Source organism: Mastomys coucha, unplaced genomic scaffold (genome assembly GCF_008632895.1).
Source record: "Mastomys coucha isolate ucsf_1 unplaced genomic scaffold, UCSF_Mcou_1 pScaffold21, whole genome shotgun sequence".
Lineage (NCBI taxonomy): Eukaryota > Metazoa > Chordata > Mammalia > Rodentia > Muridae > Mastomys > Mastomys coucha.
The window spans coordinates 115,509,172-115,530,422 of record NW_022196904.1 but is presented as its reverse complement, the minus strand read 5'-3'; the positions used below and the strand labels follow the sequence as shown (position 1 = coordinate 115,530,422).

At 50.0% G+C, this 21,251-nt stretch overlaps 2 protein-coding genes across 16 annotated transcripts; one reads left to right on the top strand and one right to left on the bottom strand.

Annotated features, from left to right (window-relative positions):
• Positions 1-4,791: 4,791 nt before the first annotated feature.
• Atxn2l (ataxin 2 like) lies at positions 4,792-16,547 on the top strand. Of its 15 annotated transcripts, none has more exons than XM_031388248.1 (24): positions 4,792-5,552; positions 6,995-7,031; positions 7,132-7,188; positions 7,271-7,342; positions 7,576-7,726; positions 8,194-8,318; positions 9,144-9,235; positions 9,887-10,087; positions 10,685-10,860; positions 10,995-11,105; positions 11,698-11,907; positions 11,984-12,055; positions 12,476-12,546; positions 12,711-13,006; positions 13,098-13,167; positions 13,631-13,777; positions 13,867-13,939; positions 14,032-14,231; positions 14,358-14,487; positions 14,587-14,708; positions 14,882-15,094; positions 15,255-15,498; positions 15,648-15,807; positions 16,064-16,547. In XM_031388248.1, exons 1-23 carry the CDS (start codon positions 5,260-5,262, stop codon positions 15,800-15,802), a joined length of 3,318 nt encoding a protein of 1,105 aa, XP_031244108.1. In that variant the 5' UTR covers positions 4,792-5,259; the 3' UTR covers positions 15,803-15,807; positions 16,064-16,547. The 15 variants fall into 15 exon arrangements, 14 of the variants coding, with proteins under 14 accessions (XP_031244108.1, XP_031244109.1, XP_031244121.1 ...); XM_031388249.1 differs by having other exon boundaries at positions 4,793-5,552; positions 11,716-11,907; positions 16,041-16,547; XM_031388261.1 differs by having other exon boundaries at positions 4,793-5,552; positions 15,255-15,444; positions 15,771-15,807.
• Positions 16,548-17,279: 732 nt separating this feature from the next.
• Positions 17,280-20,693, bottom strand: Tufm (Tu translation elongation factor, mitochondrial). Its single transcript, XM_031388272.1, has 10 exons — positions 20,474-20,693; positions 20,178-20,372; positions 19,540-19,706; positions 19,207-19,311; positions 18,958-19,122; positions 18,708-18,840; positions 18,525-18,629; positions 18,277-18,428; positions 18,052-18,171; positions 17,280-17,620 (listed from the first exon to the last, which is right to left on the bottom strand). Exons 1-10 carry the CDS (start codon positions 20,514-20,516, stop codon positions 17,447-17,449), a joined length of 1,359 nt encoding a protein of 452 aa, XP_031244132.1. The 5' UTR covers positions 20,517-20,693; the 3' UTR covers positions 17,280-17,446.
• Positions 20,694-21,251: the final 558 nt, after the last annotated feature.

The window sequence follows — 21,251 nt, the reverse complement described above, 5'->3', positions numbered from 1 at the left end:
GAGAGAGAGAGAGAGAGAGAGAGAGAGAGAGAGGAAGTCCCACACTGTAGACTGTAGTCCTGACTGGCCTAGATCTTGCCAATTAGACCAGGCTGGCCTGCAATTTACAGAGCACCTGCCTCTGCCTTCCAAGTGCTTAGGTTTAAGGTATGCAACAACAATGACAATACCAACAAAAAACAACTAACCAAACCAAGAAATAAAGGATTAAGTGGGGTTCTTCATGACATAGTGAATTTATAGGTTTTCACGGTAGGGTTTTACACTAAGTCTGGGGGTGTGGTCTGAGATTACACAGGCTGTTTTTCACTGGAGTGATTTGACAGGGAACATTCATGTTTTGGCCAGTCCAGATCTGGATGAGGGGGCAGGAGAGAGTATTGGTGGTTAAGAGCACTTGCTAACTTTCTAGAGGACACAGGTTTAACTCTCATATACACACAGCTGTTCACAGGCATCTGCAACTCCAGTTTCAAGAGATCTGATGCCTCTTCTGGGACTCCAGGTACACTCGGTGCTAAACCCATACACATAAAAAGGATTTTAAAAAAAGATACTGAAGGAAAGGCTAGAAATGATATTTGAAGCATCCCCGCCCCCATTTTCTCTCCCTCTCTCTTTTGCTCTGGCCCTGCTTGCTCAAGCCCCTGCTCGCTCTGGCCCACAGGTTTGTTTGGTTTTTTGTTTGTTTTTTGTTTTTTTTGAGACAGGGTTTCTCTGTGTAGCCCTGGCTGTCCTGGAACTCACTCTGGAGACCAGGCTGGCGTCTCTGCCTCCCAAGTGCTGGGATTAAAGGCGTGTGCCACCACTGCCTGGCCCTGTTTGGGTTTTTTTGTTTGTCTGTTTCTCATTACAGATGGTTGAGTCACCATGTGGTTGCTGGGAATTGAACTCATGACCTCTAGAAGAGCAGTAAAGTGCTCTTAACCTCTGAGCCACCTCACCAGCCCCTCTGAAGCATTTTTCTTACAACACTAAGCTCAGATTTTTATTCGTAAAACTCTTTATGTATCTTGTCTTTGATTTGTTAATCATCTGCAGTGCTGGCAAGAAAACCCAGAGCCTTAATATGGTAAATGCTGCACAACTGAATTACCTCCCCAGTCCTTGCTTTTGTTTCCCTGAGACAAAGTCTCATTGTTTGGTTCCAGCTGTCCAGAAACTCACTCTGTAGACCAGGGCCTTGAACTCACGGAGATCTGCTTGCCTCTGTCTCCCAAGTGCTGGGATTCAAGGCATGCACTACTACCTCCCAGCCTTCCTTGCAATTTTTAAACTCTCACATTCCATCCCTTTTTGTTTCCTGGTCAATTGCTATTTCAGGATTGCGTTGGAATTTCTGGAAGCATAGAGATGAACTTTGAGGCTTCGTTTACAGAAGGAGTAGAGATAAGATGAGGGCAGCGGAGGCTGAGGAGTCAGCTTCCAGTATAAAGTGAATCAGAACTTGATGGATGGTGCCAGAAAAAGCTGATGTGACTCCTGAGAGTCTGAAGAATTTCAGGGAGTGGAGTGGAAATAGATGGTTAAGGAAGTTGTTAAAGTGTCAACTACCAGAGCCCTCAAGTGTGCAACTGTAATCCCAATACTTGGGAGGCTGAGGCAAGAGGATCAAGAGTTCAAAGCTGGCACGGGGCACACAGTGAGAACCTGCCACAAAGAAATAGGAAAAGGGAGGGCAACATATAATAATAAAAGTTAAAACAAGTTAAGAAGTCATCTGCTGCTTCCCTCACTGCTTGTCCCAGGGGTTGTAACTATGGAGACTGAACCTGGACTATCTACTGGGAAACAAACAGGAGAGCCAGAGCCTTCCTTTGGAAAGGAGCTTATACCTACCAAGCTGATGGATGGCACAGGTGGGACTGAAGTATTCCTATCTTTTTTCCAGTGAGGGCTCACTCAGGTAGCTCTTGCTGCCGTGTTGGTGCAAACATATTTAAGAGCAGTACACTGTTGCAGTTTCACTCTACCCGATGTAGGACGACAACAGACCTTAGGGCTTACCCAAGCCTGGTTCCTGCTGGTAGGTTGCAGAAATGTGTTATCTGACATAAAAAATCTTCCCTCCTCCAAGTTGGGAAGTTTCTCTTTATTTTATTTCAGTTACTTTTTGGTTTTGACAGGGTCTTGCTATGTATCCTGAATGGCCTGGAACGCATAGAGATCTGCCTCCTGAGGGCTAGGATAAAAGCACATATCCCATCACCTGGGACACAAGGGCAGGCAGATCTCTAAGAGTTCCAGAGTATCCTAGGTTACATAGCAAGATGCTGGCTTAAAGGGTGTGGGGGAAGGAGAAAGAGGAATTATAGACATGGATCAGCTACTGAGAATGCTTGATGTTCCTACAAGGAAACCAGGTTTATTCTCTGCACTCACACCAGCCTGTAATCACAGTCCTAGGAGATATGTATGACACCCTCTTCTGGCCTCTGAAGGCACCACACATATTTGCAGTACACATATACACGCAGAGAAAATTCTCATACACATAAAATAAGAATAAAATGGAGAGTTCAAGACCACTGGAGGCTACAGGATGAGAGAGACTAGCCACAACCACAAGGAGTGGCACTGGGCACCGGGTCAACAGCAATCCCAGCAGTCAGCACAAGGAGGCTGTACCCTCACTTAAGACAAGCAGAGAGAGTGGCATCCAGACAAGACAGACTCAGCTAGACTGCTTACCACACAGCCTGAGTGATACTTCCTTCCCAAAGACCTGGGTATGGCCCACAGAGGGCATCAGAGCAGAACAGAAAGAAGTGTGTCCTTGGAGATAAGTGGTCCTGTCCTTGTCTCTAACTAGGTCTTAATTGACTGGAGCTAGCGGTGGCTGCACCGGGAAGGCCCCGTCAATTTTAAAAGAAACAGATTTCAAATGCAAATGCTCATGGGGAACAACAGGCAGGTAGTAAATGGAGAGTGTGGGTCCTGTTGGCCTAACATATCAATGAAACTGAAGGTTTTTCCTTAAAGATTTTATTTTAAATGTGTGTGTCTGTCTGTGTGAGTTGATGCCAAGTTTGGGGGTACCTATAGAACACAGAGGCAGTAAACTTTCTGGAGCTTGAGTTGCAAGCAATTATGAGCTGCCTGACATGGGTTCTGGGAATTGGACCCAGGTTCTCTGGAAAACAATACACATTTGTCATGGTTTGAATATGCGTGGCCCAGGGAGTGGCACTATTTGGAGGTGTGGCCTTGTTGGAATAGGTGTGTCACTGTGGGTGTGGGCTTTTAAGACCCTCAACCTAACTGCCTGGAAGTCAGTCTTCCATTAGCAACCTATATGATGTACATAATGCACTCAAGCATATATATGCATAAAATAGAATTTTAAAAATCTGGGAGCTTGGAGAGATGACTCAGTTCCAGAGGACTTGGCTTTGATTCTCAGCAACACGACCACATGGCAGCTTAAGACAGTTGACTCCAGTCCCAGGGGGCCTGATGCCTGCGTCTGGACTTTGAAGTCAACACACACACACACTACACCAACTTTTGCCTGTAAGGCAAAACATCCACATACACATTTTTATTTTGTACACTGTTACCAAATGATCTATTTATCTTTCCCCTGCTCCCATACTTTTTAGGAAGTGTATGCCTGCTGAGTCTCACCTGATGCATTGGCCTCAGGTAGATGACTTAAAATTAATTCCACTTTTCTGTTTCCAGTGGGTTATTAATCTAAAGTGTAGATTTGGACTCATTTGTACAGCTATATTCAGTTTTTTAGTGCCTACCCAATCCTAGCTTTAATTTATGGATTATGTTCATCAATAATGGGATTTTAGGTTAGCATTCCATGACAAAGCCTGGATGTGGTGATGTATGTCTTAATCTTAGCACTTAGAAGGCAGACACAGATGTCTTGTGAGTTTAAGACCACTCTGGTCTACACAGGGAGTTCAAAGTCAGCTAGAGCTATATAGTGAGGCTTTCTGGCTCCTTCCAAGCTCCATTTTTTCCTATGTCATGTCAGATCTATTCCATCTGCATAGTAATCCATTTTCCTGCTCTCTGTGTTCTACCAAGTACCTCTGCTCAAATTATATAAATCTTCCACTAGCTCAAGCTTTAAGTGGCTTAGTTACCCTTGTGCCCAAAGCATGGACGGATGTTCAACTTTTCCTTTTGAAACAGGGTCTGCCCAGCTGACCTGTAATTAATTATATAATCCAGCATAGCCTCAAACTTCTGATCCTCCTACCTTTCCTTCCTAGTGCCGGGATTAAAGTTTTGAACCACCGCTGCTGCCCTAATTTTGAGTGAGGGCTGCCTTAATAGGCAAGCACCGTACCACGATTTTCTAACAGCGTCTTGCTATGCAGCCTGGGCTGGCTTCTGTAATATTCTCTTAGGAAGTCTAGCTTTCAGACGGCCTGTACTGCTATGCTACTGTTCAGGGGTTCGATATCCCAGAAAGAATCACTGAATTTCAGTTTTGGATTCGGCACATTTGTTAGGATGCACGTACGCTCGAAACAGCCATTCTAATGCTCAATATTTTAAAGCAGGTTTAAGATGGAGAACAGCACCTTTACAAACCCACCACCTGCCTTAAGTTACCTGTACGAGGTTTTTCCTGTCCTAGGGATTTTTTTTTTTTTTTTGCCCCCGAGACTCCGCCCACCGGTCACCCAGTGGCGGAAGAACCTCACGCTACGACGTGACACCTCACCCCACCGCGGAGACTTTCTGACGTTACGCTGGCGGCGTGGGAGGGGCGGGTCCGCCGGCCCTTCCCCTTCCCGGCTTTGGCCCCTCCCACACCCGTTGGGAAGCAACCGCGGCCGCCAGCATTTAAGGTGGCTCGGAACCTAGAGGTGGTCTAAAGCGCCTGCGCGGCTCCTTTTCCGCCCCAAGGGCTAGACCGGTCCGAGCCACAGCTCGAGCCTCTCCTCCTAGCCGGAACTAACCGCCTGGCGGCGCTCCCCGCGCCCCTCCCCCGCCGGCGCTTCCGCCCGCGCTCCTCCCTCTCCTTCTCGAGCGACGCGCACGCGCGCCGGGCCGGCTCGCGCCCTCTCGCTGTCCACCGGCCCGCGAGATCCCCCCCCTCCCCTTCCGCCTCGCGGCGCTTCCTCGCGCCTCCGTCTTCTCGATCCACCCCTGACACCGCGGGGCTCCCCCCCGCCCGCCAACGGCGGGTCCCCTGCTCAGCGATCTCTTTCGCTTCCCGCGCTCTCCAGCAGGGGCCCAGCCGCAGGCCTCTTTCCCTTCCCTCTTATTTCTCTTCCGGACGCTGCCATCATGTTGAAGCCTCAGCCGCCACAACAGACCTCCCAACCCCAGCAGCCGCCCCCCACGCAACAAGCCGTGGCTCGCCGGCCTCCCGGCGGCACCAGCCCTCCCAACGGCGGCCTCCCCGGACCGCTGCCCGCCACCGTGGCTCCCCCGGGGCCTCCCGCAGCGGTCTCCCCATGCCTAGGGCCTGCAGCCGCTGCCGGCAGCGGGCTCCGTCGCGGAGCCGAAAGCATCTTAGCGACGCCAGCGCCGCCGCAGCATCAAGAAAGGCCAGGGGCTGTGGCTATCGGCAGCGTCAGGTGAGGACGGGACTTCCTGGCTGGGGAGAGGCCAGGAGGCAGCGCCTGGGCTTGGCGCTCTTGAGGGACTCTTGGGGCCCAGAACCCCGTCCAGGAGGGGGTAGACCCTCGTGCCAACGGGTCAGAGAGAAAGATCTCCGGGCGGTCTCCGGGAGCCTGGGGGCAGTGCGCAGCTCTCTGGGCCTAGTCACCTCTTGGGGTCTGGGCCCTGAGGGGAGGCGGGGCGCATCCCGCCAGCTCCGTCGGAAAAGGGTGTTGGGGGGGTTGAGGAGGTGATGGGGGTCCCCAGCTCCATTACCACGGAGGATCTCGCGGTCCCCGGCTTCAGCCAATGGGGAGTCAGCTGCATGAAGGGGTCCCCGGCTGTAGCCAATAGAGGGGGGGCGCGCGGCCCACAGTTTGACCAATGGGGAGGGAGGGACTTGGGAGCAGATTGTTCCCTCCTCTTCCCGGTGTAGCCAGTAAGAGGGGAACGGGGTGGGCGGGGGCGCGGAAGCCGCGGCTACTGGGAAAGACTGCGGGCTGGGAAGCTCCTGCGCGCGCGCTCCCCGCCCGTACGTGCGCGCGGATGCTGTCTTATGACTCGGGCATTGGCTTGCCCCGGTAACACGTAGAGCAGAGGCGAGGGAGGGAGGGAGGGAAGGGGTTGCTTGGAGGGTTTAGGGGCGTCTGGTGTTTGTGAGTGAGGAGTGGGTGCTCTCGGTTTTCTCGGTGTGTCAATGCGATAGGGAGAGAGAGCCACTAGACGCAGGCGCGGTGGCTTCTGTTCTAGAGCGGGGAGGTGGAGAGCTATGGGCTTTAGTGCGCAGGCGCAGACCGGGCGAGGCATCCCGGTGGATGGTTTTTGCGGCTGCGCGGTCCCCCAGCCCCGCCAACGGCCCCCTCCTCGCCCTCCTCAACTGCCGGTTACATCAGCCGTCGAGGAGCTGTGTTGCCTGGCGTTTGGGGATCCCTTCAGAGTGGGTAACAGGCTGAATGAAAATAATGAGGGCGAAAGGGTGGGGTGTAGCCCTCCTGGGATTTGGAATCCAAGGCTCCTGAAAGTGCTTTTTTTCCTTTGGGAGGTAATGTGTCTAAGCTCAGTAGTGCTGCATTTGGGGTGCCCGAGCTTTCACCTTCACAGCTGAATTGGTCTATTGGTTTAATACTGTAGCAGTGGTTTATCGGAAGAGTGAAGTGCTGTCCCCTTAGAGGAAGTCAGGTTGTATTGCACTGACTGTTAAGAACATTTGACAGCTATTGTTTATTGAATTTTTTTGTTGGCTTTAAAATCTTGAATTTGGAGAAAAAGTTTTAGAAATTAATGTCTACTCTCTTTAATGTGAGAATTTGAAAAGTCTTGCTAGTTAATCAGTCCCTAGCCTAAATCAGCATGTTGACATGGTATGTTGTTCTAGGGTTCATTCAAACTGTTAATTAAAACTGTTTTTCTCTTTTAACAGGGGACAGACCACCGGAAAGGGACCCCCACAGTCACCCGTGAGTGCCCTTTTTTCCTCCTGTAAAGATACTCAGTGTGGGACAGTCTGGGAAGAAAGAGTATTCACCTGCTGCCCTTTCCTTTTTTCTCGTGTGACAGGTGTTTGAAGGTGTCTACAACAATTCCAGGATGCTGCATTTCCTGACAGCTGTAGTGGTAAGTGAGAGCTTTAACCTGACTGTCTGAGGAATTCGTTGTTTCAGTATCTTAAAGTGACTTCCTTCTTTCACCTTGCTAGGGTTCTACTTGTGATGTAAAGGTGAAAAATGGCACCACTTACGAGGGCATATTCAAGACTCTGAGCTCAAAGGTCAGTGTACTCAAATTAAGACTTTCTGGAACTATGTAGGAGAGTGAAATTGAGGGGGTGTGTTGGTTGACAGCAGCCAGTTTTGAGGCTTTTGCTAAGTTCTCTGATTGACGTTGAAAAATGCAGGGCAACATGAGAGTTTGACTTTGAAGGACTAGAAAGCTTTAAGAGAGAAGCCATCTTTTCCTCCCTTTGATACTGACCCTGGAATTTTGGGAATGGGGCTTTTGTAGTTCGAACTGGCAGTAGACGCAGTACATCGGAAAGCATCTGAGCCAGCAGGTGGGCCTCGTCGGGAGGACATTGTGGACACCATGGTGTTTAAACCAAGTGATGTTCTGCTTGTCCACTTCCGAAATGTTGACTTCAATTATGCGACTAAAGGTATTGTTCTACTGTTGTGTCAAGAAACTGAGAAGTCATAGCCCACAGGTTGAACAGGTTGACTTGATTTGTCTTTTTTTTAGTACCTTTTTCAGTAGAGGTGACTTGAATTCTTCTTGAAAACATAGCTTGATGCCTAATAGAGTCCAGTGACTGTGGCTAGTGGTGTAGGTGCTCCTATTTCATCTTTAGCTTTTGGACTATTAGATTGGGGCTTTTTGGGTTTTTTTGTTGAGGGTCTTTGTATATATGGCTAGCCTCCTTAGACTCACAGAGATCAAATTGCCTCTGCTTCTGAGTGCTGTCATTACCAGCATTCACTATCCCGTCTAGATCTGTTTCAGTAGTCCTACCCGCTCTCCTAAAACTAAACTTGGTGTTTCTTAATTCCATTTTGTTAAACTGCGTGGGGTCGGGAGCAAGGAGGAGAAGCGGGCGAATCACCTGACTGTTTCCTCTGCCAACAGACAAGTTCACTGACTCAGCCATTGCCATGAACTCTAAGGTGAATGGAGAACACAAAGAGAAGGTGCTTCAGCGTTGGGAGGGCGGTGATAGCAACAGTGATGACTATGATCTGGAATCTGATATGGTATGTTCTCTGTTCCTGAGAGCAGGCAGCCTGAGTTGTGGTCAACATGGGTTGTTGATGTGTACGTTCATTATTTTTAGTTGGGGTGTGTTTGTGTTTGGAGGAGAGTGTCGTTTATTTTTGTTTTGAGGTCTGTTCTTGGGTAAAGAAACAATACAAAAACAGTCAGTCTTCTGATCTCTGCATTGATGACCGTTAACATTTTTCCATGGCGGCACTTGTCAGTAGTAAAAAGTAACCCATATCGCTAACCTAGCCTTGGAGAAGTTGGGGCAGAAGAATTGTGAGGTCCTAGACAACCTGGGAGAGAAATGGTGCATAAGGTAACTGTTGTGTAGGCCCATACTTCTTCACTCTGCTGCTTCAATGAATTTAAAGTTAAAAATTAGGCTGACAAGGTAGGTCAGCAGATAAAGGTGCTAGCCACCAAGCCAAGCGGTGAAAAGGAACAGATTCTTGCGGATCATCCTCTGACTTCCACATGCCTACTATACCACAGGAACAGATCCACAAAATATAAAGGGAAAAAAATGGTTGTTTGAGGGTTTTGTGTGTGTGTGTGTTTTTTTTGTTTTTTTGTTTTTTATGCCAACTCATGTAACTAGAGAGTTTAGAATGTGGAAGCAAGAAAACCAAGGGCTCAAGGCAGTCCTAGCTGCTTCTTGCAATTGGAGTATGAGACCATTTCTCAGAAGTATATCTTGTTACTTGAATGCATGTCAGTGTGTTCAGTTTGTATAGTTGTTCAAGTTTTTAAGGTGGTGGAAAGGAAATGGCATGCCTTTTCCCTTTTCTTCTGAGTTCTAAACATTTTTCTTCTCTTAGTCCAATGGATGGGATCCCAATGAGATGTTCAAATTTAATGAGGAGAACTATGGAGTAAAGACCACCTATGACAGCAGTCTATCTTCTTACACGTAAGCGTTTTGGAAGTTTGAGGGTGGTGAAGTTGGGTGGCTGGTGTGTAGGGCTTGTGTGTGGGGCTTACTATTTAAGGCAGACCTCTGAATGAAACAGTTGTTGTGTAGTGTTTTTCTTGGTTTATAAGTAGTCCTCCCTCCTGGTTTGCCTGTTGAATTGCTTTCTTGTGGATAGAAATAATGTTTGTTAATCCGGGGGTGTATCTCAGCTGTAAAGTATGTTATATATGAGTATAAGGACCTGGGTTCTGTCCCCAACGGCCCTTTAAAAAGATGAGTGTGTTGGTCAAGCTTGTAGTTCTGCTGGGAAAATGAAAACAAGCTGAGTGGGGGTGTGCTTGCTGCTGGCCAGCCTGACCTAATCTGAGCCCGCAAAGTATCAGATTCAGAACATATCCTGGTGCTTACCTAGGATTTATCAGCTGTCTCTTGAATATATACTGACTGAATTGGGGGTAAGTTCAGTAGTGGAGCACTTGTCTGGCATTTGTGAGGCCCTGGGTTCAGCCTTTAATGCTACTAAAAACAAAAGTCCTTAAGTATTATTAGTTGGAATGCCACGGATTTCAACTGGTCATGTAGTTACAGCAGTGCATCCTTTCACTGTTCCTTGCACTGGGATGGTGATCTATGTGGATGCATTCTCAGGGTTCCCTTAGAAAAGGACAACTCTGAAGAGTTTCGGCAGCGGGAGCTTCGAGCGGCCCAGTTGGCTCGAGAGATTGAGTCTAGTCCCCAGTACCGTTTACGGATAGCTATGGAAAATGACGATGGGCGAACAGAGGAGGAGAAGCACAGCGCAGTTCAGCGGCAGGGGTCTGGTCGGGAGAGCCCCAGCTTGGTATCCAGGTATTGTATTGGGGCAGCCAAAACTATTTGGGGCTTACAGTAGGGTCTTGGCCTCAGCCAAGAGCTTTTACACACAATTGTTAAACTTCACCACCTTACTAAGTGTAAGTAGAGGTTTAGACTGAACCCTAGAAAGTTGCTAATTTGCAGCAAGAATAAAGCTTACTGGGTTTTTAAAACTCGATTTGGCTGGGCAGTGGTGGCACACACCTTTAATCCCAGCACTTGGGAGGTAGAGGCAGGTGGATCTCTGAGTTTGAGGCCAGCCTGGTCTATAGAATGAGTTCCAGGACAGGGAGGGCTATACAGAGAAACTGTTTTGAAACCTCTCCCCTGCCCCCCCAAAAATATATTTGTATATGCTGTTCCATCTATCACAAAATGAAGTTGTGTATGCTCAGTATCTCAAGTGTCCCCTTGGCCTTTCTGAGAGGTGAAGAGTAGTAAAACTGATGACGCCCTTGGCCTCTTGGGTGTGGGTGGAGAATATTGTCATAACCCATAGCTACATTAGATAGTGGCAGTCAAGTGTGGTAATGATGTTGTTAAGATGTGTGGATTTGGGGGTCTCCTGTCCTTACTTAAGTCTTTCCCCAGGGAGGGGAAATATATCCCTCTGCCTCAGCGAGTTCGAGAAGGTCCCCGGGGAGGAGTTCGATGCAGCAGTTCTCGAGGAGGGCGGCCTGGCCTTAGCTCTTTGCCACCTCGTGGCCCTCACCATCTTGACAACAGCAGTCCTGGCCCTGGGTCTGAGGCACGTGGTATCAATGGAGGTGGGTTACTACAAATACTTGTGGTAGAAGAAAGTGGGAAGGGTGATTATTAGGATTTTAAGAGGTTAGCAGGATAAAGTATTGTGTTCTTGTAGTGAGCAGATGTTTCTTTTTCTTCACATTAAAAAAAACAGGTCCTTCCCGCATGTCCCCCAAGGCACAGCGGCCTCTAAGAGGTGCCAAGACCTTATCTTCACCCAACAGTAGGCCTTCTGGAGAAGCGTCTGCCCCTCCGACATCCGCAGGTAGAGCTTCAGTGAGGCTGGCTGCAGGCTTGGGTAGTGTGTGGAGGTAGGCGGTAGTCAATGAGTCAAGTTGTTGAAATGCTGGGAGATAGTTTGTAGATGCTTGGTTGGGGAGGGGGTCTTGGATTTTATCATTTCTTTTTTTGTTCTTTGTCTTTTTCAAGTCAGAGTTTCTATTTGTATCCCTGGCTGGCCTGGAACTCAGAGACCAGGCTAGCCTCGAACTTAGAGATACACCTGCCTCTGTCTCACAAGTGCTGGGGTTAAAGGCATCGTTCAGCTGGATTTAATTTAATCTTTTTGAGAAAGAACTCTTTAGTTTTCCTTGGTTCTAACTTGTCAGTTCATGGTTGTAGCTGGTTGTCAGGTGTTTTGTTAAGACTTCTTTTTTTAAACCAGCATTTTAGAACAGGGGAAGCTACAGCATTTCCAGTCTTTTTATGATATCCAGTGAAACCATTTGCTTTTGTGTTACTTACCTGCCCTGGTCTTAACGCGGGAAATTGTGCCCCTAGGTGTAAAAAAGCTTGTAAATTTTCTTTGGTTTTCCCCTATATGCACTACTTCCTGGCCAGCAGTAACCATTGTATAGCTCTCCCTTTTCTTCCAGTGGGCCGGATGTACCCTCCACGGTCTCCCAAGTCTGCTGCTCCTGCCCCAGTCTCAGCTTCCTGTCCTGAGCCTCCCATTGGTTCAGCAGTGGCATCCTCTGCCTCCATCCCTGTGACATCATCAGTTGTGGATACTGGTGCAGGCTGTATTTCCCCGGCATCTCCAAAACTCTCCCTGGCCCCTACAGATGGTGAGAACCAGTTGTAAATGCTTGAGAACTGTGGGTGTGACTTGAGAGCAGGATCTTATTGTCTCTTTTTCTTCAGTAAAAGAACTCCCAACCAAGGAACCCAGTAGAAGTTTGGAAGCCCAAGAGCTGGCCCGCATAGCTGGGAAAGGTGAGGGCAGTTTTACTCCGTAGCCCCATTTGCATGAGAGAGCTTTTCCCTTTGGAAGTTCATTAGGATTTGAAAGCATTGTCCATCTGCCCTTGGATTTCATTTATCTTTTTTTTTTTTTTTTTTAAGATTTATTTTATGTATAAGTACACTATAGCTGTCTTTAGACACACCAGAAGAGGGCATCAGATCCCATTACAGGTGGTTGTGAGCCACCACGTGGTGGTTGCTGGGAATTGAACTCAGGACCTTTGGAAGAGCAGTCAGTGCTCTTAACTGCTGAGCTATCTCTCCAGACCTTGTTTATTTTTTAAGATTCTCAACAGCTCATTCTTTGGTTTCTTGTTCTGGACTACTGACTAGCCCTGTGTGAATCTTCAGGGGAAAAAAGTGTATTTTCTCATTTCACTGTTTTCTCAGTCCCTGGCCTTCAGAATGAACAAAAACGATTTCAGTTGGAAGAACTGAGAAAATTTGGGGCCCAGTTTAAGGTGAGTGGAGCATGGAGAAGAGCTAGGATTTAAGCAGACTGTGGGATGTGTAGAGGCAAAGGCCAAGTGGATGGGAACCATGAGATTCAGCAAGAGTGAGTATAGGAAGTAAAAGCCTGGGTCTAGAGTGGACACTATGATACATGAATTATTTCTCCTCCCAGCTTCAATCTAGTAGCTCCCCTGAGACGGGCCTGGATCCATTTCCTTCCCGGATCTTGAAAGAAGAGGCCAAAGGAAAGGAGAAAGAAGTGGATGGCCTATTGACTACAGATCCCATGGGATCCCCAGTCTCCTCCAAGACAGAATCCATATTGGATAAGGAAGACAAAGTGCCCCTGGCAGCAGTGGGAGGGACTGAGGGGCCAGAGCCTCTCCCAGCGCCTTGCCCCAGCCAAACTGGCAGTCCTCCAGTGGGCCTCATCAAGGGAGATGACAAAGAGGAGGGCCCTGTTCCTGAGTAAGTAGTGGTGGTGGGTGGTGTGAGGATTCTTGGGGCTTATCAGCTGGTGAAGAGCATGACTCAAAAGCTGGTTTCCTTTCTGTTACAGACAAGTAAAGAAGTCTACTTTGAACCCTAATGCCAAGGAGTTCAATCCAGCAAAGCCTCTGCTGTCTGTGGTAAGCTGGGACTATTTAGTATAGATGTGAGTCTCCTTGAGGGAACAGGAGAGCACTTGACTGTCAGGATAGCATGCTGTCCCATAGTGTGAGATGGCACTGTCAGTCTGGACAGGAGCAATCCGCCTGCTTTGGGAAAAGCAGTGCTATCTCCAGGGTTGAGTGATGAAGGCTGCTTATTGATTCTGACAGGTCACTTTGGCTCTTAGTATTTGGCGTGTCAACTGTGTGAGGGTTAGCACTGTGAGCTTCAAGGAATCAACTGACATGGCTTTAAGCAGTATACTCATGGGGCTTCTAGATTTCAGACAACCACTTAGAGCTCCTTTAAATTTGAGAATGCCCATCTTGTGATTTGCTATAAAGCTCTTAGGAAAAAGTGTGGGATATATTTGGCACACAGGGATTTAAAAAGGCTAAAGGGAGAGTACAGAAATAAACTGTCTCCTATTGTCTCTTACAGAACAAATCTACCAGTACTCCAACTTCACCAGGGCCCCGTACTCATTCAACACCTTCTATACCGGTGCTGACAGCAGGCCAGAGTGGGCTCTACAGTCCCCAGTACATCTCATATATACCTCAGATCCACATGGGACCAGCTGTACAGGTAGGAGAGACTAAGTGAGCCCAAGGAAAGTGCTGATTGTCCAGCTCAGGCTATTTGAATGTACCTGCTGAGCCCCAGTTCTTTCTTAGGCACCTCAGATGTATCCATATCCTGTATCCAATTCGGTGCCTGGGCAGCAGGGCAAGTACCGGGGTGCAAAAGGTAAGCAGGGTTGGGAAGAGAGCAGTTGGGGCTGCCTAGTGCCTCTTGGTAGATGAAACTTGAGCTTTGCCCTGTTTACGCTCCATCCACAGGCTCACTTCCCCCTCAGCGCTCTGACCAGCACCAACCAGCCTCGGCCCCTCCGATGATGCAGGCTGCTGCTGCTGCCGCCGCTGCTGCTGGCCCACCCCTGGTGGCTGCCACACCTTACTCCTCCTATATCCCCTACAACCCACAGCAGTTCCCAGGCCAGCCTGCCATGATGCAGCCCATGGCACACTACCCTTCACAGGTACCTGAAATGCAGCCTTGGGAAGGGAACAGTGTTATTCTGAAGCTCATGCTTCTATGCACACAGAAACTTGACAGGACATTCCAGGCAGGTCTTACTTAGCTTTATGCTTTGTTTCTTCACCAGCCGGTGTTCGCCCCTATGCTTCAAAGTAATCCCCGAATGTTGACATCGGGAAGCCATCCCCAGGCCATCGTGTCATCCTCTACTCCTCAGTACCCTTCTGCAGAGCAGCCTACCCCCCAAGCCCTCTATGGTGAGTTATGGTGCCTACTTTGTCACTGGGATGTGGGATGTGTGTATTGCTATCCATCTGGTGTGCTCAGCACTAGGTCTCCCTTCTTTCCTGCTGCAGCCACTGTTCACCAATCCTATCCACACCATGCCACGCAGCTCCATGGCCACCAGCCGCAGCCGGCCACCACACCCACTGGGAGCCAGCCACAATCCCAGCATGCGGCCCCCAGTCCCGTTCAGGTGCCTGTAATGTGGGAGTGGGTTGGGAGGTCTGAGTGGTTGAACCAGGAATGGGTGGCTGGAAGAGGGCTTGAAAAGAGCTAGGTCGTTCTTCAGCAGAGAAATGGCATGAGCCTATGGTTTGCCTGCATAGCAGAATGGGTGGCACTCATACCTTACTTCTACTCTGGCAGCACCAGGCGGGGCAGGCCCCTCACCTGGGCAGTGGACAGCCACAGCAGAATCTGTACCATCCAGGGGCCCTAACAGGCACGCCACCTTCTCTACCACCGGGACCTTCTGCCCAGTCCCCTCAAAGCAGCTTCCCCCAGCCAGCTGCTGTGTATGCCATCCATCCCCACCAGCAGCTGCCCCACGGCTTCACCAACATGGCCCATGTTACCCAGGTAGGAACCCAGGGGTTTGTTGCTTCTGTGTCTTTGCCAGAGGATGAGCTGTTGTAGGGTAGTTGTGGTACAGGTATTGGTGCCTATTCACGTTGCAGTGCTGCTTTGATAAGGGGTCTCAGAACCTCTCATCAAGCTGGGCACTGAATTCTCTCTACAGGCCCATGTCCAAACTGGAGTCACAGCAGCCCCGCCCCCACACCCTGGGGCTCCCCACCCGCCCCAGGTGATGCTGCTGCACCCCCCCCAGGGCCATGGGGGCCCCCCCCAAGGCGCGGTGCCCCCGAGTGGGGTGCCTGCACTCTCAGCTTCCACACCCTCACCCTACCCCTACATCGGACACCCCCAAGGTGAGCAGCCTGGCCAGGCGCCTGGATTTCCAGGAGGAGCCGATGACAGGATTCGTGAGTTCTCGTTAGCTGGGGGAATTTGGCATGGAAGAGCTGAGGGGCTGCAGGTGGGGCAGGATGCACGGGTTCTGGGTGGGGATTGAGGGGTCTTGGAGGCAGGGCTGTCCCAGAGGGCGCCTGCCGACCCACACCTGTCTGTGAAGTATGTAGGGTGGGCAGAAGCCACAGTCGCCGCCGCCAGGGGCTTGCTCCTGGCTCTGTCCTTTGCTTCCCTCCGTCCTCGCTCAGTTGTGATCCAGCAGCCCCCCTCCCCACTGCCTCCCCAGCTCTCAGTGACCCCGACTGTCTCCTGACTTAGCCGAGGTAAGGTCAGCGCAGCAGACAGGGCCAGACTGGGGCGTGGGGGGCTGAGCTGGGCAACTGAGTAAGGGCTCTGGCCTACTGGGAAACAGCGATTGACCTGTGCTTCTGACAGCCCCCTGAGACTCCTCGAGGAGGCCGCTCCTCCCCACACCCCTCACCCCCTGGACGCATTGACAAAGGGACAGCTGCTCGGGTTCTAATGCTCCTGCTCTCTCTCTTTCCCCTCCAACCAGTTCAATCTCATCCCTCCCAGCAGCTCCCCTTCCACCCCCCGGGGAACTGAAGATTGTCCTGGCCGCGACCTGAGACCTCCATGAGTGGAGGGAAGAGTGATCTATGTCTCTTCCCCCCAGCAGCTGGGACCAGTCCTAGCCCCGCCCCCAACCCCTTTCCCTTGGGGAGTTGGGGAATTCCTGCCAAGCACCTTGAATGGGAGGGGTCCTTCAAGCGGGCCAGGCTGGGGTCCAGCAGGGGTGGGGGAGGTTCCTGCTCTGCCCCAGCTGGGTCCCACCCAGTCTTGTCCTCCCATCCTTTCATCTATTTCCCCCCGCCCCCCCTGGAGACGGAAGATCTTTTATTTTCTATTATTTATAACCTCAAACTTGGGCCCCCTGTTCTTCTCCATTAACTTGAGTGTCCTGTGTGAGAGACCGACAGACAGATGCCTCAAGGACTTTTACTTTTTATTACATAAAAAAATTAAAAAAAAAATAAAATAAAAAAATAAAATTTTAAACTAACTTAACCTGCCTATAGGTATGATTCTTAAAAGCAGTAAGGAGGCAGTTTGGAGTTTTGTAACCCAATAGCCCTTAGTGGCCAGCAGAACCTTTGGACCATGTGTTGTGTTTCTGGGCATGTCTGTATTGGGTGAGAGAAAGGGACAAGGTAACTAACAAGTAAGGTTGATACCCTAAACTGCCCTCAGGACAGGTGGTCCAGGGAAGCAGCAGGGGAAGCTATGAGTTTCAGTGTGCATCCAACTGGTGGGTACTGCCAGCCAGTTCTTTGCTGTTCTTTAACACTCATGGGAAGCAGTAATTGCCCTGGATGGTTCTGTGGCTTTCCCATATATCCCTATCAGCTCTTTATAGGCCACAATGCCTAGCTAGCTATAGCTTGGGTTTGTTTATTGTATATTTGGTGCCAGGAATTGAACCCCAGAAGTATACAAGCTAGGCAAATGCTCTACCACTGAGATAAAAACTCTTAAGCCCTCAAAAAGACTTTGCTTGGAAGCAGTGTTGTTGACCATCAAGCACACAATCTAGGAAAACAACAATTGTATTTTGCTGGAAAGTCATACAAAGTTCACTGAATTGTGTACTTTTTCTCAAGTTGCCTCAGCACTGATAATGGCTTTGAGTTTGAGCTGCCAAAAATGGACGTGATGCTAGGGAAATTCAGATGGCTCTGCAGTACTCCAAATCCAGTGCTCCTCAGCATCTACACAGAAGGCACATGACACAGGCTGAGTTATCCATGGAACAGTTTTATTTGCCTACCTCTTTTGGCAGGCCTCTCCTTGTGAGCAGGAGAAACATCCATAGGTATACTCTGCTTGGATGCAGTTTGTGTCCACAAGTGGGAATGCTGACCAGTGCAGCTTAAGCTCAACAACCTGAACAGAAGTCCAGACTCAGCTCCATTTAATGTTCTTGTCCTCCTCGGTCATGGCTGGTACATCAGTGACAAGGCCAGTGCCAATGGTCTTGTTGCCATCCCTCAAGGTGAAACGTTGGCCTTTCTCTAAGATCATGGGCTGCCGCAAGATTAGGCTAAGCTTCAAGTCCTCTCCAGGCATGGCAAGTTCCTAATAGAAGGAGAAGCACAAGGCAATCATTAGGATACCTTGATTGTGTACCTTCAACTGCTGGCAGCCACGGGGATTAAAATCATGGGAAAATGCAACAGGTTGAAGTGACCAGCAAGTTTCATTTAGCTGCTAGGCACATGCAAACAGCATGGAAAAAGTAAAAGGGACCATAATTGGGAATTTGGTATACAGTTTTAGTCAACAGGATTTTTCCGAGTCCTTCATGTTTCACGAGTCTAAACAAAACATCTGTTTGTTTGAGACAGGATTTCTCTGTACCCCTGACTGCCCTGGAACTAGCTCTGCAGACCACACAGGCTTTGAACTCAGAGATTCACATGCCTCTGCCTCCCAACTGCTGGGATTAAAGTCATGGGCCACCACAGCCCAGTTTTATTCCTTTTATATCCTCCCCAGCCCCAACATACCTTCCCTGGAGGCAAGATGACTCGACAGGCCATGTCCCAGGTCAGGGAGAACATTACAGGCATGAAATGAGATACAAAGGGTTTGTGGCGGCCACCCTCCTCCTTGCTGAGGATATACACCTAGAGGAGAGGAGCAGTAAGGATGGAATGGCTTGGCTACAAGTCTTGCTTCCATGCAAGGGAAACTTGGCTCAGCCATGCCAAACTATCACCTGGAGCCCTCACCTGGGCCTCCACCTTCTGGTGGGGTTGGATGGAGCCTGGCTTGACCATGACCAAGCCACGCCTCAAATCTTCACGCTTTAAGCCTCGGACCAGAGCACCCAGGTTATCCCCCGCCTCAGCCCTCTCCAGGCTCTTGTGGAACATCTCAATGCCTATAAGGAAGAAGACAGGAGAGAAGGGGAACTGAGGCAGAATGAAGGTATCTAAGATCCACATGGGAAGGAAAGGATCATCCTGAAATCTTATACCTGTCACCACAGTGCGAATGTTCTTGTTATGTCCCAGCAACTCACACTCATCTCCTTTCTTCAAAACGCCACGCTCTAGTGTACCTGTCACCACTGTGCCCCGGCCTGGAAAGAAACAGGATGGGTTATTGGGCACCCGGGGTTAGACAGCCCCTATGGGGAGTGAGCAAGCATGGGCCTCACCAGGAATAGAGTAAACCGACTCTACAGGAAGCAGAAAGGGCTGCTCCAGGTCCCGGCTGGGTACTGGGATGTAAGTGTCCACAGCATCCAGGAGCTTCTGCACTGACTTCACACCTAGCTCAGGATCACGTTGCTGTTGGAAAGATGACAAGACCTTGAAACCTCTGCTCCTATCACAGAATGCTAAGTCTCCAGGTACAGAGCAAAGCTCTACCCTATCCTCTACCAACAGGAGCCCGTGCCGTCTCACCTCAAGGGCACAGAGAGCCGAGCCTACGATGACTGGGGTTTCCTCTCCTTTATAGCCAAACTCAGTGAGCAGCTCCCGGATCTCCAGCTCTACTAACTCCACCATCTCCGAGTCCTGGACAGCGTCTGCCTTGTTCACATACACCACAATGTGCTCTACCCCAATCTGCAAGTGAGAGCAGAAACTGAGAAACTATATCCTGAGCCATCAAACTTCTCACTAATTTTCATCCCACTCAGACTCCAGTACCTGTTTAGCTAGCAGTAAGTGCTCTCGAGTCTGGGGCATGGGACCATCATTAGCTGCCACTACCAGGATGCAGCCATCCAGAGGGGCAGTGCCTGTGATCATATTCTGAGTGGGAGAGGAAGAAGGTCAGTTTAGTTCAAGGATGTCTTCAACATGCATCATCTAACTAGAGGTAGCTGTGAAGATGCCCATCTCTCTGCCATGTCCTCACCACCCACAGCCATGGCCGCAAATCCCTGTTCTTGTATCAAACACTGCCACTATTTTATAACCTCCTCCCCTCACACCTCCACTGACCGGAAGCAGGTTCTGGCTGTTCCCAGCAACCCTCACCTTAACATAATCTGCATGACCAGGGCAGTCTGTGTGGGCATAGTGTCGGGCAGCAGTGCTATACTCCACATGAGCTGCATTGATGGTGATACCCCGAGCTCGCTCCTCTGGGGCATTGTCTATCTCCTCGTACTTCTTGAACTTAGCTCCACCTCCCTCGGCTAGAACTACAGGAGGAAGAGAACACACCTCTCAATTCAGGTTCAGAGCTACAGATGAGGCTCCGGGCACACACCTGAATCCCTCATACATAGACAATCTGGAAGGATAAATCTCTCTAAAATCTCAAATAATTCTAGGAAAGATAACTTTGGATGAGGGTGAGCGACAGAAAGAATTTTCCAAGTGTTTCCAATTTTCTGCTCCTCACAGACACTTCAACTTCTCCACTGACAGCATCTTCTTACAGACCACTCCACACAGGATAGAAATCATTCACTGTTTCAATTTGTGCCTCACAGAGCTCTTCTTGCACAGTGAAACCTGTCTCCTGCATCTTCCAAACCATCCCTTGTCGGAAGTGTCTTTTGGCGCCAGCCTAAACTTCAGTGGACTACAAGTCACCCACCCTACTCCCTAGTTCTGACCTTTCCAGCTGACAGAGCATTGCCGGACGCCCCCAACACAACCCTACTCACTTTTCGTGATGGCTGCAGTCAGGGTGGTCTTGCCATGGTCCACATGCCCGATGGTACCCACATTCACATGGGGCTTGTCGCGTACGTAAGTCTTCTTGGCCTCCACGGCCAGGCCTCGACACAAGAAGGGCGATGCCGGAGCCTTCAGCGGCCGCAGCCTACCTTGCAGAAATGGGGTAGGGCTGGCGCACAGAGCTGCGGGGAAAGGCACTTGGAGTCAGGGAGTGGATCCGAACCCAGTTACCCTCCACGCCCCTCAGGTCTCCAGGCTCCCTGCGTCCAACCCGTCCCCTCACCGCTGAAGCGGGGCGTCGCTCGTAATAGAGTGGCTGCCGCCATTGTGATAGTACTCGGCGACCGGGACCGAGAACTAGGGACCCGGAGCCCGCGCGTGCAGGGAAGGACGGGCACTTGAAACCGCAGGTCACTTCCGGCGGAAATGAGGGTCGGGACAGCGAGTTTGGGAGCCTCTAGCAGACAATTTCTATGGCCACGGCCACTGATATCCGGGCATGGAGAGGAAGAGGAGGTTCCCGTGTCTCGCGAGGAATGCTGGAGAATTTCCACAGTTCAGCCTGAGGGGGCCTCTTTTAGGAGGAAAATGCGGAGCGCCTCACAATGCTCGAGCGCCCCCGCAGGCTTATGGGTGTTGTAGTTTCCAGGACAGCGGGCTTGGGGTTAGTTTGCGCTAGGCTAACGTTAGCTCCGTCTGGGTTCGGTCCAGAGGGAAGATTTCCCAGTCTGGAAGAGGCAAAATTAACTAAAGTTAGGGACGGAGTCCGAGGAGTTCCAGTCCTTGGCCATTAAATAACTGCCCCTATGACTCTTGCAGGGATCCTGTGCTTTCTGACATTTCAAAGTCATACCCTCCTCCCCCAGTAGTCCTTTGGACGCTTGAGAAGCAGTTTTCTTTCCTTTTTCTTCCTTCTCCCCTCCTTCCTTCAGAGACAGGGTCTCAGCATATATCCTTGGCTGCCCTGGAACTCGCTATGTAGACCAGGCTGGTCTTCCAGCTCTAGAAAATCTCCTGTCTCAGTGCTGGGATTAAAGACATGCATAAAGCTGGGCGGTGGT

Bases quoted from the DNA above. Each gene is read 5' to 3' on its own strand.
- Atxn2l (XM_031388248.1), top strand. From the start codon at position 5,260: ATGTTGAAGCCTCAGCCGCCACAACAGACCTCCCAACCCCAGCAGCCG. The intron at 13,940-14,031 runs GTAAGCAGGGTT...CTCCATCCACAG, and splicing joins CAAGTACCGGGGTGCAAAAG to GCTCACTTCCCCCTCAGCGC. The intron at 15,095-15,254 runs GTAGGAACCCAG...TTCTCTCTACAG, and splicing joins ACATGGCCCATGTTACCCAG to GCCCATGTCCAAACTGGAGT.
- Tufm (XM_031388272.1), bottom strand. From the start codon at position 20,516: ATGGCGGCAGCCACTCTATTACGAGCGACGCCCCGCTTCAGCG. The intron at 20,373-20,473 runs GTGAGGGGACGG...CTTTCCCCGCAG, and splicing joins AGCGACGCCCCGCTTCAGCG to CTCTGTGCGCCAGCCCTACC. The intron at 19,123-19,206 runs GTACTGGAGTCT...TCTCACTTGCAG, and splicing joins ACTTACTGCTAGCTAAACAG to ATTGGGGTAGAGCACATTGT.